Source organism: Podarcis pityusensis, assembly GCF_964106645.2.
Source record: "Podarcis pityusensis genome assembly, chromosome: 5".
Taxonomy (NCBI): Eukaryota; Metazoa; Chordata; class Lepidosauria; order Squamata; family Lacertidae; genus Podarcis; species Podarcis pityusensis.
The window spans coordinates 50,012,157-50,028,386 of record NC_138032.1 but is presented as its reverse complement, the minus strand read 5'-3'; the positions used below and the strand labels follow the sequence as shown (position 1 = coordinate 50,028,386).

Below are 16,230 nucleotides of genomic sequence, written 5' to 3'. Positions count from 1 at the left end.
GTGTAAGACTGCAAACTCTGTAGTCCCTGCTGGACTACTTTAACTCATTTCATCCCTATTGACCACGAAGACCGGAGCTGATGGGGCCCAAAGTCCAACAACATCTGGAGAGCCAGGTCCCCCAGTGCTGCATTAAATGAACTACAATCCTTTTTTTAGATCCCAAACTCTAATCAGTTGACACATTAGGACAAACCAAAAGTGACTGATCCAGTCACACACGTGAGAAAGCAAACTCATAGCACTATTTATTTATGACATTTCCTCCATTCAAAGTTACAGGTGAACCTTTTGTTTCCATTACGAGACATTTTGTCTAGATCTCCCAGCCTGATGTAGTTTACATCTGCAGGGGTAACACTGATTTGCTATTGTGGTTTACGTCACCTTTCTGTTTTCATGTCCACTTGGATTTTATGCCCTCACTCATTTTCTAGAGCATTAAACACGACCCCATTCTCTGATGCTGACCCTTGCTGTCATGACAACAGAGTCAGGTTTTGTTGCATGCCCACTTTACCAAGCCCTTGAAATGGAGGCAGCTGAACTGTAATTCATGTTATTTCAAATATTATGTGAATGGGAGCATGGTGCTCCTCTGACCTGAGGTATTTGCTGCGATTCAAATGGCTAATTGTCCCATTTCAGTCCATTTCCCAGTTGCTACATTGTGGGAAAGAGGTGAAGTGGTCACATAGTCAAAACACACAACGCTAAGAAAGGCCAAAGAGGGTCCAGAACAAAACAGGAAATAGCAAAGAAGGGACAAAGGTTGGGGTTGCCCTCAGAAACAGGGCAAATCTACCTAACCTTTTTTTATTTATCTCCGCTCTCCTCTGCCCTCAATTTCGTGGTATGTTTTGTTGACTCTGCCTTTTAACAATTTTCTTCCAGAGTATTCTGCATATCAATGGTGCCTATTCAAGCAGGGGGGACTAAGAATCCCAGAATCCTTTTCTTTTTATCTTTCATAGATGTAAGGAAAAACTATACATATTATACAGGTCATGTCCATTTGGAAATCAGAGAAAGAGTGGCTAGTTCTTTCACTGCATTCTACACTGCTCCAGGTGCATTCCCACCAGAGCCCTCAAATTCCATATTTTTTCCATATGCTTTTCTTGGACTGTGGGAGAAATCGGTTCAAGAAGTACAAATAGAGGCTCTTCCACACTTCACTTGCCCTGCACCCAGAAAGCATGGGTCCAGTGCAGGCTTCTTCAAACTTGGCCCTCCAGAAGTTTCGAGACTACAATTCCCATCATCCCTGACCACTGGTCCTGCTAGCTAGGGATCATGGGAGTTGTAGGCCAAAAACATCTGGAGGGCCGAGTTTGGGGATGCCTGGTCCAGTGGATTTCCCCTTGCCCCACTCCATTCCCAGGGAAAACCCACTCTTTAGCTTTAAACTAGAACAAATGGCAATATGTGGGAAACCTGATTGCTGTTTGCTTCAATTGAGCACTAAAGAGCAGTTTTCCCCAGGGGAAAGGAGCAGGACAAGAGGAAGTGTGGATAAGGCCCCTATTTGCACTTCTCAGACCAATGTGTGAACCAAGACACAATTCTCCAGCTAAACAAAGTGTGTATGAAATGCATATATTAATGAAAATTGTGGAAAGAAACCTGCATTATTCTGGGCGAACTTGCAAAAATGTGTATATTTGGAGAAATTAGCAGTAAAATGCTGACATATTTTAATGAGGATAAAAAAACAAACAAACAGCACATAACAACACCACTAGTTATGAGCAAATGTGGAAAAATCAATTCAAGATTGGAAAAATAAGTAATGGAGAGAGACTGAAATTGACAAAGTTGCTACATTAAATGTATCCTACTTGGTACCACAGAGCCTAGGACTTGCCGATCAGAAGGTCGGTGGTTCGAATCCCCGCAACGGCGTGAGCTCCTGTTGCTCGGTCCCTGCTCCTGCCAACCTAGTAGTTCGAAAGCACATCAAAGTGCAAGTAGATAAATAGGTACCGCTCCAGCAGGAAGGTAAACGGCGTTTCCGTGCGCTGCTCTGGTTCGCCAGAAGTGGCTTAGTCATGCTGGCCACATGACCCGGAAGCTGTACGCTGGCTCCCTCGTCCAGTAAAGCAAAATGAACACCGCAACCCCAGAGTCAGCCACGACTGGACCTAATGGTCAGGGGTCCCTTTACCTTTACTTGATATCACAACACTTGATGACTATGGGTGGTAGTCAGCAAAGGTTTACTCAGAGTAGACACTATGAAATTAATAAACATGACTAAGGGTGATTAATTTCTTTGGGTCTATTCTCAACATAACTTCGTTGACTATTACTCTTACAGCTGGACTTGTGAACTGTTTCCATGTATTGTGTTCATTGTTACGTTTTGTGTGCTGACTGTTTTGTAGACGGAAGCTGAAGTCATTGAGTGATGGGCATGAATGCGTGAGCTCACCCTGAGCCACATAATCTTCACTGCAGATTAATGGAGTCACTGGTGTGATTGTGGTGTCAGGATCTTCTGTTCTGGGACATACCATGCAATAATGTTCCTGATTTAAGAGTCATAAATCTGGACCTTGGAATGTCTTCATCTTTTTGCTTTTCCCAAGTATGCCAACATTCTTTTGAGGATATTGCTGTCACATATTTAAGCAGATATACGAAATAGGTATACTCCAGAAAAATAACCATTTTAGCTTGCAGTAACACAAAGATTAAATGTGCTACAGCCTATTTAGAGGGTCTTGTGCACAGCTGATATGTCTTGCATAATGTTCTTTTTCTTCTTCTTCTTTTACTAGACAACCTGTGTTTTTGATTTACAAATCAAGAAAGCTTATTCAGGATAATGTAATAGTTAAGGCAGAACTAATCTCTTTTAAATGATCCACGGTATACAGTCTTCCTACAAATAAAAGAAGTGTCTTGCAGGATTATAGAATCATAGAATTGGAGAACTGGAAGGGACCACAAGGGTCATCTAGTCCAACCCCCTTTTCACCCAGTGTGGGACTCGAACCTGAGATTGAGAGTCTCATGCTTTACTGACTGAGCTATCCCAGCTCTTGCAAACTAGAATTATTTGCAAAATTCCAAGTAGCCCACAGGAACTAGTTGATCCACCTGAAATTGGCCAATGACTCACTCAAATTTGTGTCCACCCCAATTTATGGTACACAGATATTTTTTAAAATAATAATAATCATTGCTGTTATAGCATGAGCAGTGTTGACCCCAGTCAAGAGTGTAAAGATGACTATGGCACTGATCATTTTGCCATACAACTTCATCACTAAAGTTGTAAAAACTAGTCTAACTGGCACTTTCTGTTGTGGAACTTTTCCTAGAGGTATTTGCATGTCACTTGTAGAAACACTTCACATTGATTTCCATGGAACTTCTTCCCACAGAAGTGTGATTAGAGAGAAGCAACAGACTGAGCTGAAAAGTAGACGCTTGGGGTTTACATATAGTAAACGGGATAAGATGGGATTTGATAGACCAGTGAATTAATAGATTACCGTAACTTCCCTCAGCTATTGTTCCATATTTTCCTGGAGGGCTGAGATTACTAGTTATTAATTTATCAATTGTAAGTGTTTACAGACTTCGAGAAATCAGCCCAAAACAAAGCAAAACAAAGTTGAATGCTTAGTATGTCTGAAAATGGCTGGTACTCCCCAACAACTAATGCATTTCACATGTTGGATAATGAGTAGAAAATAGAAAGGCAGATAACACCACAAAGTCCAGATGCAAAAAGCCTGTAACAATGCAAATAGAAAAACAAATTATTCTATGTCTTTAGACTGTCCAAGTAGCAATATATTGTGACCTATGGCCAGTAACAAAAGTAGCAACCCCACCTGCAAAATATTTTTTTTAAAGTCACATTTCCTTGGCTTTTGACTCCCACAAGCCCATTATCGGTTTTTTCAACCTAAAACATACTGCACTACAAAGTAAACAGATGCATTTAATTTCACTTAATTAAAATTAATCCTATATTTCTTTTATAATGAGAGTGAAAACTGTACAGATTTAATTTGAACCCCATTAAGGGTCAAACTATGCTATCCAGTCTGTGACTGGCTGTTTTCCATCAGTTTTGACATGTTTTATTCAGTGTTCCTTCTCTGTCAGATCAGATATATTTGCAATATAACCTTTGCTCTCAGAATGACCAGCTTCACAGCCATCCATGATGGTGGTGGGGAGAGAATGAAACAGATCACATATTATATCTTATGCTTTCTTTTTTCCCAGCTAAATATAACTGTATAATTCTCAGGTGTTTTAAAGAGGAACACCACTAAGGCCTGTAGAGCACTGGGCTAAAGTACACATTTTGTATCCATTCTTCCACTAAAATACATGTTTTGCATGCATTTTCACCTAAAATATGCATTGTTCTGCACATTTTATGAACTGAAATTTGGAGGCTTGCCTAATCCAGTTGCATTCTGGTCCATATATAGATACAGGTGAAAGTGCATGCTAAAATATGTATTTTAGTGGAATAGATACAAAATGTGTACTTTAGGGGAAAGTGCATACCATTTAAAAACAAAGTTTTCAGAAAAAATGTGATGGAACAAACCTATGATTTAGCACAGGTGTGTGGAACCTTTGGCCCTCCAGATGTTGCTGGACTATAGCATCCACCATCTCTGGCCATTGGCCATGCTGGCTGGAGCTCATGGGAGTTGTAGTTCAGCAACATCTGGAGGGCCAAACTTTGCAAAACTGACCTACAATAAAAATAGATTGATCCATCCATGTATCCCTCCTTCATACGTGACTCTGACTTTCTTCCATTCCAAACCAAGTGATGTGAACTACACTGGCTGTCAGTATGCATGTTCCAAAAATTCAGCTGATAGCTTTGTAGTATTGCATATATGTAGCAAAAATTAAAACAAGGTCCTATTTGAGATAAAAATATGGAAAGAATGGTCTCCAAAGTCTGGAAACTATTAAATTTTCACCTTTGAGGTATTGCCTTTGATGCCCTATTGTAGGAAATTCACAACACAAATTTCTGCATGTTTCTCATGAAGAAGTCTCCCATATAAGTGGGTCTGGAACTGCAGTTACAGTTCTACTTGCCCCCACTGAAATCAGTGAGCTAGTTTACTTCCAAGCAGCTCAAGTCCTACTGATCTTAATGGATTAAGAATGATGAAATACGAATCTGTGCATTGGGCTCATGAAGTCTTAAGACTTTACTAAATTAATCCTTGAACAATTCAGGACCCATCTCAGTGCAAAACACCAGAATCCCTCAATCAAGGTACTGAAATTTCTGTCTTGGGCAAAAGCCTCTGATACTGGCAAATATTTTCCTTTCCTTCATAACCAGAACAACCAGGTAGGCTTGCTATCTGGTGCACGGTGAGTCAAACCTCACATAGCAGGAACCCAAGAATCAGTTTTGAATGCCAAGGCTGGGAAATATAAATTAAGAAGGGTGTGCCTATAATAATACACAAAAAGTATTTATTTCACAACAGTAATCTATAAACCTATCAATATGCTTGTTTGGAGATCTTCTTTGAAGAAACTGCTTTCTACCAGCTAGCTTGTTGTATAACCTTTGGCAGTAAGAGCAAAGACACGGAATAATTAGTGAAGCAATGTGCAGATTAATTTCCACATCACTGCTGAAATGTAAGACATTACTCAGTGTTAGACCATATGTGTTGTATACAGAAAGTACTTAACAATGCACCTTGGAATGCTGGGTTGGAAAGACCTCTGAGTGACTCTTGGAAAAGCAGCTGCCACACACCTTTTGACTTTGTAATACAAGGAAACATCTGTGGAGACCCCTACACAAGTGCCTCCTCTGAACAGCTTTGGCAGATGACTTTAGGAGAGAGGGCTTCTTCAGTGATGGCACCCTGGCTATGGAAAACCTTCCCCAGTGAGGCTTGCCTGGTGCACTCCTTGATGTCAGTTCAGAATCAGGCAAATATATGTTTTATTTCCCCAGGGCTTTTGATTGGCTATAGGTAGGACCGGCTTTAGATGAAGAGAGTCCCTAGGCTACTCCACTTGTGAGGCCCCTCTCTATCACCCACCCTCACAACTAGAAGAAAATGGAAGAGTGTTATAAACAAAATTGAGTGAAGCCAAGGATGATGACGGGTATTTAAAATTCTACAATTCACAATTTCTCCTCTAAAGGACATAAGATATTATTGTTAAAGGGCAGGGCGAAGGCCTCTTATATACCTGCTGGGATTGACAAGGCATCTGACCCTCACCTGAATCTCATAACTCTCCTGACAGGTGATTTGGTCTGAAGCCACAGTGTGGAAATAAAGGATGAGATTGCCCACCAGATACCAGGCACTCTACTATTCAAATTAGGCCCCAGTGTTTTTGTTAAAATCCCCTTCTCAATTAAGTAATCCATTTTAATCTAGAATTAAAATTATCAAAACTTTCTTATTTGTTAATTCGAGCAAGTAACCTACTGCTCTCACTTCAATACAAACAGTATTTCTACCTGCAACACACTTGAGCAAACCTGCTCTTCTTCCTTTCATAGATATTTTGTTGCCATTTGCAACTGTAGCTGCCTCTGATTAGTTATTTAACTCTTGGGAGAAATAATTAGCATCACACGTCATGTGCATGGAAGTTGCTGAACCAATTACCAACCAACTAGAAGGATTACTGTTAACAGCACCAGTTTTGCTATAACTTGATATTGCTGGATAGTTTTGACGAACTGCAAAAGCATTTTTAGTTTGCTTTCTGTTGCCACCCTGGAACTTTTCTTTATTATTGCCACTAATATTAAGCATTTGTTCTGATGTGTTTACAGGGTGGTTATATGACAAGGAGTATTTTTCTTGCATTCACCCTGATATGCTTGTGGGGTGTTTACACATCTTCCCAATAATCATTTGCTCATACTATAATGTTTTACAATTTTTATTTTTGTTATATGAATAACTAAATAAAGCGTTACAAAGGTAGAAAACACAGAGGACAAAGAAAACATTCAAAAACACATTTCAAAAGCATAGATCTGTACCTAAAATTAAAACTCAAAAGTACAATGAAGCAAGTATTCCAGACCTCAATTGTAGATTGTTGCTGTTAATATATGTAATAAAGTTCCACCCAATTGCATAAAAAAGTTCCAATGCATTTCCGCAAAACCTTCCAACACAAAGTCTATTTTTTTGAAAAGTGGATTTGTTGCACAAAGGTAACAGAGCCCTGTAATCCTTTTAAAATGTGCACACCTGAAGTGCACACCTCGAATCCTTACTGCAAAATAGTGGCTGTCTGGAGGCACCCTTCATTTTTATGCTGTTTTTCCTCTGGAATGCTGTATTTATACTTTTATTGTTATTGACTGATAAATTGTCTTCTGTCTTGCTAACAACTGCCTTGAGAACTCTGGTACAGGGTGGCCTATAAAATACTGCAAACAGATAAGCAGACAAACCAATGCTCTGACTTTAGAATACAGCACATTCCTAACTACCTACAATAGTGGCTAATGTGGTTGGGCAGAGCCACAGAGATGCTTTCCCAACACTGGCATCATTACAGCTCACCTGGATGGGGTCAGGGCCTCAGTACAGAGCTTATCTGTAGCATCTGGAGGGCAGCTCTGTGACTGTCCCAACACATTGTCCAATACTGACTGTCAGGTCGTTTCCGAGCACAATTCAAAGTATTGGTGCTGACCTTTAAAGCCCTAAACGGCCTCGGTCCATTATATCTGAAGGAGTGTCTCCACCCCCATCGTTCTACCTGGACACTGAGGTCCAGCACCAAGGGCCTTCTGGCGGTTCCCTCACTGCGAGAAGCCAAGTTACAGGGAACCAGGCAGAGGGCCTTCTTGGTAGTGGCGTCCTCCCCGTGGAACGCCCTCCCACCAGATGTCAAAGACAACAACAACTACCAGACTTTTAGAAGACATCTGAAGGCAGCCCTATTTAGGGAAGCTTTTAATGTTTAATGTATTACAGTATTTTGATATATATTTTTTGAAGCCACCCAGAGTGGCTAGGGAAGCCTAGCCAGATGGGCGGGGTATAAATAATAAATTATTATTATTATTATTATTATTATTATTATTATTATTATTCTGCTTCACATACCAAGAAACACCATTTGCTTTTATGTTCTTATCATGCAATTCAAAAAAGTTCCTCCTTGCCATTTTTTTTTGCACGGAACTGTATTTCTTTCCAAAGTGCAAGTGTTTCATGGATGTTTTGATTAAGCCAGGGTACATGAGTATCAGAAATTTATGGCCCAAACAGATGGGATGTTAAATTGGTGAATGTGTCACCTCCCTGTGCACTTTTAACAATAGCAGTGTTGGAGGAGGAAATGATTCCCTCAGGCTTCTACAAAAAGTTCCCTGGAATTAAATGCCACTGAAATCAGTGCAACTTCTCAGTTAACATGCATAAGGCTCTTAATCAATATTATGGTGATAAATTCCTCTGGAAAAGGAAGCTTAATCCTAGGTTACACTTTTTCCAATGAATCTGTGATCCTGTAATGGGGTCACTGGTGTGCTGCTACATTGCAGGATATGATCTCTGAGGTGGAAAAGTGGAGATGGAAGTGTAGAACGGAACGGACAGTCTTCAAAATCAGAAGTGTGAAATTGAACCTGAAGAGAGATAATGGGCAGTAGAAAAGAAGGAATTCCAGTATTTATAGTGTTGGAACTAGAAGGTTGGGATAACAAGCCCACGTTATTTTGTTCAGTGCCCTGATATTCAGGAAATGTGAAACAGTCTCCATAATAAAGCACTCAAGATTGTGGACATTAGGAAAGTGAAATCAATGTTTTGAAACTTCACACTCTGAAATTCTAGGTATGACGCTTGGGTATGTCTTCTCTTCTTTTTCAAGACACAACTATGACATCAATGGACCACATTGTCCAGAGCTTGTGGAATCTAAAGGGCGTGGGCCAGCAACATTCAGGACTGACATCAATAAATATAGACAAGAATGGTGTGCCATAAGTCAAGCAAACATGACCCTTGCACCTTTCCAATCTGTTTGAAAAGGTTCTCCAAGCCAGTAACAGACTCAGCTGGGAGTAGTCAATGTGGTGCCCTCCAGATTATGTTGGACTCTTAGCACATCTCAGATCTAGTCAGGAAGGCCAATGGTCAGGGATGATAGAACTATGACAACATTCTAGATGGTGACACTGGCGACCCGGTAAGCAACAGAACTCAATAGCCAAGGAATACTGCTCCCTCAGCCTCACATGCCATAATATTTTGGGTACTATGGTAGTAAATAGTTTCTCAAATACGTTATAATAACAACAGGAATAATTATAATAATTGATAATAAAAGGCACACCTTTATAGAAATTTACATGAAGCCCCTGCATGGATTATAAAATGAGATGAACACATGTAGGATTTATATATAGATATATTTCCAGCATATATAGCATGTTCCAGATATTAAAATCAACAAACACATTTCATGTTTATTCCTGCATAGAAGTACTATCAATGGGGGGATTTTATAGCATGTGAAGTGGCCAGGTTGATTTGCTCATCTTCTTGTAACACCTGTTCCAGAACTTCAGCTATGTGGCCCACCCAATTTGGCCTGAGAGGCCATTGACCTCAAACTCTGCCCACATTTCAACTGGATCTGTCAATTATTTACTCTCTGTGGTTATACTTTCGTGTTTCCTTTAGAGCTGCGGTGTCTGAGTCCTTACCCTGACTAAGCTCCCATGAACCTTCCGAGAAGCACTTTTAATTTGGGCACCTATTTCTCTGCCCTGCTGCTTTCAGTGGGAATTGGAGGCATTCGTAGCTGTTACCATGGTGGTTGCTACCGGTGCTCTGCTGGATTCCTTGGTTACCAGGCACCCTGGAAACATCCTAACTTGTGCATCCTATGCAGCACCACCCACCTTCCACTTTTGGAGGAAGTGGGTCGTCATGGTGTCACATTGTATGTATTAGTTTTTAATCACGATGCTTACCTGTTTTGTTCACCTTATTCTCCCACCCACCCCTGCCCCATTTGCCACTAAAGGCAGAGTGCTTCTGAGATTGGGCAGAGTCCAGTCTGCAGTAAAACCTGCTGTGAGGCGGCCAGGCCCCCTTTTCCACACCCCAACCATTAAGCCATTGGTGGGGGACCTGTAATGTACTATGCTGAAAGGAAACTTATTTTTAATTTAATTTAATTATTTAATTTTTTCCTTTGTGTTTTGCACTACCCACTTTTTCCATGCCCGGGTATAGAAGCAAAGCTGGCATCTGTAAGGACTAGGGCCTTTTTAGTGGTGATGCCCTTTTTTGCAGAATGCTGTTGGCCTTGTGCCGAGACCCTCATTCATTGATGGATCCCTTCTGGCCTTTAGGAAACCTATAAAGACTGTTTTCCTTCTTCAGCCTCAGATTCAGGTTTTAATTGTTCTGTTATGCTGGCTGGTTTCAAATCATGCATGCTGAGGAGGACCTAGAATTGGATGGAAAGGCAGGAAAGAAATGTTGATGCTGTGCTGGACTGATTCACAAGCAGCTCCCTCTCCAGTGCCCTGTACACTCCAAAACATCAAAGGCATTGTCAATACCTCATAGTCACAGTGCAGATTTATGGAGGAGGAAGGATCAAATTTAAATAATCCCCCTGGGAATCTTCCAGTTTTGTGGATGACTTCACAGACTGTGAACTCATGGAGTCTAAAATCAAGTGCACAGGTTGGCTGAGGAGCTGTGAGAAATTAGATCTCTTGTGTAACCAACATGTTACCTTTGGAAACCACTTAATGCTCATTTAACTAAACATTTTCTTTGGAGGTTTTTAAACAGACGGTTGCAAATTGGTGTGGTTTGACAGCTACTTAAATGACACCAGGCCATTTCCTCATACAGACCATGGGGGTGGGGGTGGAATCTTAATGCTATAAACAACATTGTGTAAGACAGGCACTGCCTGGAGACAGAATCCAACTTTCCTGGGAGTTGCTTTTGAATCCAGGCAGTCCACTTTTCAAACCCAGTGGCAAGAGACAGTGTTTATAGGTAGGGGCTGCACACAAATGTCACTAAGCTCTGCATGCTTAATAGCTCTGAATGGGAACATTTTGCCAGATGTTCTTTATTTACAGGAAGACGTAATCATCCTTTGCTGAGTTATTCATTCTGGGTCAAATTAGCTGCCGGTGTCACAGTACAGAAATTGCTTGAGAGCGATGGGGCCACGTGTCCTTTACGCCGATGCAGGATTTGACCCTCCATGTTTGTTTCCTCGCAGCTTGGTAAACATCGCAAAGGTAGGAGCTAATGAAGCCGAATGACTTGGAACAGCCACCGGGAAGCGTAACTGCAGCATATAAAATTTGCACCGTCCTGGAATGATACTTGAGAGGAGACGCCGATGAACGTTCCAAACGCTTTTGTCTAGTGGAATGACAGCATTGTGTATATCTAGGCTCCAAAACTCTGGCATCCTGGTTTTTGTGTCATGAAGGTCATTATAAAGCTATGAAGCAAACACAAGTCTTAATCTCTTTGTTTGGAGAAAGCTGAAAGTCAAGGAAGGAAAAAACCAGACATTGTTCTTGAGTTTGTGCACTGCAGATTTTTGTACAACCCCCACCACCTCAAGTTAGATATAAACTCATAATGCTGGTCAGGGTGTCCATTACCAATTATGGGGAAAAGAGTTTTTTTCCTGATGCTGCTCCCACTGCAGCCCCTTCTCTGATGTTGCTTTTCAGAAGCACACAACTGAGTGTGTTTTATCAATTGTGATGTGTTAAATGAATGAGGGGTTTTGCTAGCGCAGGAAGAGATACTCAAGATGTAACATTTTTTGGATTTTTGTGGGGGGCTTTATGTCACATGTACCTGAATATGTTTAAGGTCTGTAAGAGCTGTGTCAGCAAAGACATACTGGGTTTAAAAAATATCACTTATTTCACAGATTAAACTAATTGGGGATTAGGCCTCAGGTAAGGCTGGGCTTGATGAATCCCTAGCCAGAATTAAGATTGCCGGAAGAAATATCAACAACCTCAGATATGCAGATGACACAACCTTGATGGCAGAAAGTGAGGAGGTATTAAAGAACCTTTTATTGAGGGTGAAAGAGGAGAGCACAAAATATGGTTTGAAGCTCAACATCAAAAAAACAAAGATCATGGCCACTGGTCCCATCACCTCCTGGCAAATAGAAGGGGAAGAAATGGAGGCAGTGAGAGATTTTACTTTCTTGGGCTCCATGATCACTGCAGATGGTGACAGCAGTCACGAAATTAAAAGACGCCTGCTTCTTGGGAGAAAAGCAATGACAAACCTAGACAGCATCTCAAAAAGCAGAGACATCACCTTGCCAACAAAGGTCCATATAGTTAAAGCTATGGTTTTTCCAGTAGTGATGTATGGAAGTGAGAGCTGGACCAAAAAGAAGGCTGATCGCTGGAGAATTGATGCTTTTGAATTATGGTGCTGGAGGAGACTCTTGAGAGTCCCATGGACTGCAAGAAGATCAAACCTCTCCATTCTTAAGGAAATCAGCCTTGAGTGCTCACTGGAAGGACAGGTCGTGAAGCTGAGGCTCCAATACTTTGGCCACCTCATGAGAAGAGAAGACTCCCTGGAAAAGACCCTGATGTTGGGAAAGATGGAGGGCACAAGGAGAAGGGGACGACAGAGGACGAGATGGTTGGATAGTGTTCTCGAAGCTACAAACATGAGTCTGACCAAACTGCGGGAGGCAGTGGAAGACAGGAGTGCCTGGCGTGCTCTGGTCCATGGGGTCACAAAGAGTCGGACACGACTAAACAACAACAACAACAACAGGAACTTCTGTATAGACCAGCAAACAATGAAAGGAGATGGTCTTGCCCTAAATACCTAACAGACTAGGTGATACAACTGATAGCTGAATTGAGATAATGGGGGGTAATAGATGGAGTTGAGAGGATGAGGCCTTAAGAAAAGAAAGAGATTACCATGGTGTTTGCTGCAAAAACTGCAGAAGTCTCAGCTTTTGCTCATTAACCAACATTAGATCAGAACATTTTAAAAGCATCATTACAGATAATTAAGAAGAAGATGTGTAGGAGTTAAGAAGGTGAGATGGTGTCCTTGTTTCAAGTAAATGTAGAAATAAGTTTGATTCTCTTTTCAATATATGAGGTTATTTAAAAAAGCCAAAAACCCAAATCCCCCTTAACTAGGATTTGAAATCAGAGTAAGAAGCGGGTGAACAGAAAACCTTGGTTACGAGGAAACCTGGACAGCCATGTGGGAAGGAAAAGGAGCACGGTAAAATTTGTATGTAAAAGAGATGGGGCTATATGTAGAGTGCCTCCGCCTTGTGTCACCCTTCACGTAGGATGAGTTTCTTTGTGTTTTTCTCTTATAAACTTGCCTGATGAAGGAATGATAGTATGTAAGGGAAGAAAAATCACATCAACAGCTGGGAAACCAGTGAATAGAGTTGGGGTAAAAGTTTTAAAACAGAGCCAAGCTAAATGTTCTAAATTTCAAGGCATTACATTTCAGAGTCCCTTTTCAAAAGTTGCACAGGTTGTGTAAGTGAGAGTCCTTGCAAATCTTGATGTATTTCCCTTCATGGTGAAACTGGAGGGGGGGGGATCTTTAAAAATAGATGTTTGACTTCCTGCTTTCTTTGAGTTTCTTTACAGTTTCTGGACCCATGCCCCCAAACACCTTTATCTTCTTTGACAAGTAAGGGGATTAAAGATGTTTGGCACATGCTGGAGCATTTTCTAATCTCTTTGTCAACTGACCTGTGATTTATAAAAGAAGATGTTAGTATCAGTGCAGAATAGCACAACCAAAATATTAGCCCATCACCAGGCTGCTGGTGATCAGGGACAATGATATTTTAAATATGCAGTCCTTGAAAATTACAGTTTGTTCCCAGCAGTAATCAAGCTCTTCCGTTCTCCCCATTAATCTTTATACTTTTTAAAAATAAAGGAAGGCTCTTTAATCTCTTACACACTATTCTTAAATGGAAATAAAAGTAAGGCAGGGTAACATCAAGATGAAAGTGAGGGCAAGGCTGCAACATCAAGTCATGACTTGCAGGCATGAAAGAAACATCACAGGCATCATGTTCACCACATTGCCTGTTTTTTTTTTTTAAATGTTCTACAGTTTCGTGAGAGATCATGACTTGCCCCAAACCACCAGGTAAATACTATATATGAGATCAGAATGTTTGAAGCCAACATTTTCCCATATCCATATCATCTATTCTATTCACTGCACCACACTGTCACCCCAATGCTATGTCCATTGCTATATTGCTGTTATATATCATTGCATGTTTGTGGGTAACATATATTTAATCCAATAACTTTTTAAAACTTCTCTGAAATGTTTTCTGTTTTCTGATACTTAATGTTTAGACACAGGTTTAAAATACCACCCATACTGAATTTAGAAATTTATTCCTCCCCCTCTACACAGACAGGGGGAGAGAGATATTTTTATGGATTGATCCTCAATATTGCAATTTTTGGATTTCTCCCCCTGAGTTGGCAGGTTGATAACAGCTGAGGAGACAATGGTGGTGTATCTGCCTGAATATTTTTAGAGATAGCATATCATCTGATTTTCTATCAAAAAGCTTATTATTAGTAAGAAAGATGGCAAGGGTCTGTAAAAACTGATCCAGAAAACTAGAATCATAGAATCATAGAATCATAGAGTTGGAAGAGACCACAAGGGCCATCGAGTCCAACCCCCTGCCAAGCAGGAAACACCATCAGAGCACTCCTGACATATGGTTGTCAAGCCTCTGCTTAAAGACCTCCAAAGAAGGAGACTCCACCACACTCCTTGGCAGCAAATTCCACTGTCGAACAGCTCTTACTGTCAGGAGGTTCTTCCTAATGTTTAGGTGGAATCTTCTTTCTTGTAGTTTGGATCCATTGTTCCGTGTCTGCTTCTCTGGAGCAGCAGAAAACAACCTTTCTCCCTCCTCTATGTGACATCCTTTTATATATTTGAACATGGCTATCATATCACCCCTTAACCTCCTCTTCTCCAGGCTAAACATGCCCAGCTCCCTTAGCTGTTCCTCATAAGGCATCATTTCCAGGCCTTTGACCATTTTGGTTGTCCTCCTCTGGACACGGTCCAGTTTGTCAGTGTCCTTCTTGAACTGTGGAGCCCAGAACTGGACACAGTACTCCAGGTGAGGTCTGACCAGAGCAGAATACAGTGGCACTATTACTTCCCTTGATCTAGATGCTATACTCCTATTGATGCAGCCCAGAATTGCATTGGCTTTTTTAGCTGCCGCGTCACACTGTTGGCTCATGTCAAGTTTGTGGTCAACCAAGACTCCTAGATCCTTTTCACATGTACTGCTCTCAAGCCAGGTGTCACCCATCTTGTATTTGTGCCTCTCATTTTTTTTGCCCAAGTGCAATACTTTACATTTCTCCCTGTTAAAATTCATCTTGTTTGTTTTGGCCCAGTTCTCTAATCTGTCAAGGTCGTTTTGAAGTGTGATCCTGTCCTCTGGGGTGTTAGCCACCCCTCCCAGTTTGGTGTCATCTGCAAATTTGATCAGGATGCCCTTGAGTCCATCATCCAAGTCGTTGATAAAGATGTTGAATAAGACCGGGCCCAAGGCAGAACCCTGTGGCACCCCACTAGTCACTCTTCTCCAGGATGAAGAGGAACCATTGATGAGCACCCTTTGGGTTCGGTCAGTCAGTTACAAATCCACTGAGTGGTAGCATAGTCAAGACCGCATTTTACCAGCTTCTTTACAAGAATATCATGGGGCACCTTGTCAAATGCCTTGCTGAAATCAAGGTAGGCTACATCCACTGCGTTCCCTTCATCTGTAATTCTGTCAAAAAACGAGATCAGGTTAGTCTGACATGACTTATTTTTCAGAAATCCATGCTGACTATTGGTGATCACAGCATTCCTTTCTAGGTGCTCACAGACTGTTTGCTTAATGATCTGCTCCAGAATCTTCCCTGGTATTGATGTCAGACTGACTGGGCGGCAATTATTTGGGTCCTCTCTTTTCCCCTTTTTGAAAATAGGGACAACATTTGCCCTCCTCCAGTCTGCCGGGACTTCGCCTGTTCTCCAGGAATTCTCAAAGATGACTGCCAGTGGTTCTGAGATCACATCTGCCAGTTCTTTTAATACTCTTGGATGCAGTTCATCTGGCCCTGGAGACTTGAATACATCTAAACTAGCCAAGTATTCT

At 41.2% G+C, this 16,230-nt stretch overlaps 1 protein-coding gene across 4 annotated transcripts in view; it reads right to left on the bottom strand.

Moving 5' to 3' along the window:
• The window catches only part of LOC308477451 (uncharacterized protein), a 46,320-nt gene that overhangs the window by 12,151 nt on the left and 17,939 nt on the right, over nt 1-16,230 (bottom strand). The window contains exon 3 of one of the 4 annotated variants that reach the window (XM_081006042.1): nt 10,056-11,496. The exons of the other annotated variants lie outside the window; for them this stretch is intronic. Coding sequence (XP_080862168.1) covers nt 11,224-11,496 — 273 coding nt within the window. The 3' untranslated portion in view covers nt 10,056-11,223. Of the gene's footprint in view, nt 1-10,055; nt 11,497-16,230 lie in introns of those variants that run through there. 4 annotated transcript variants of the gene reach the window in all.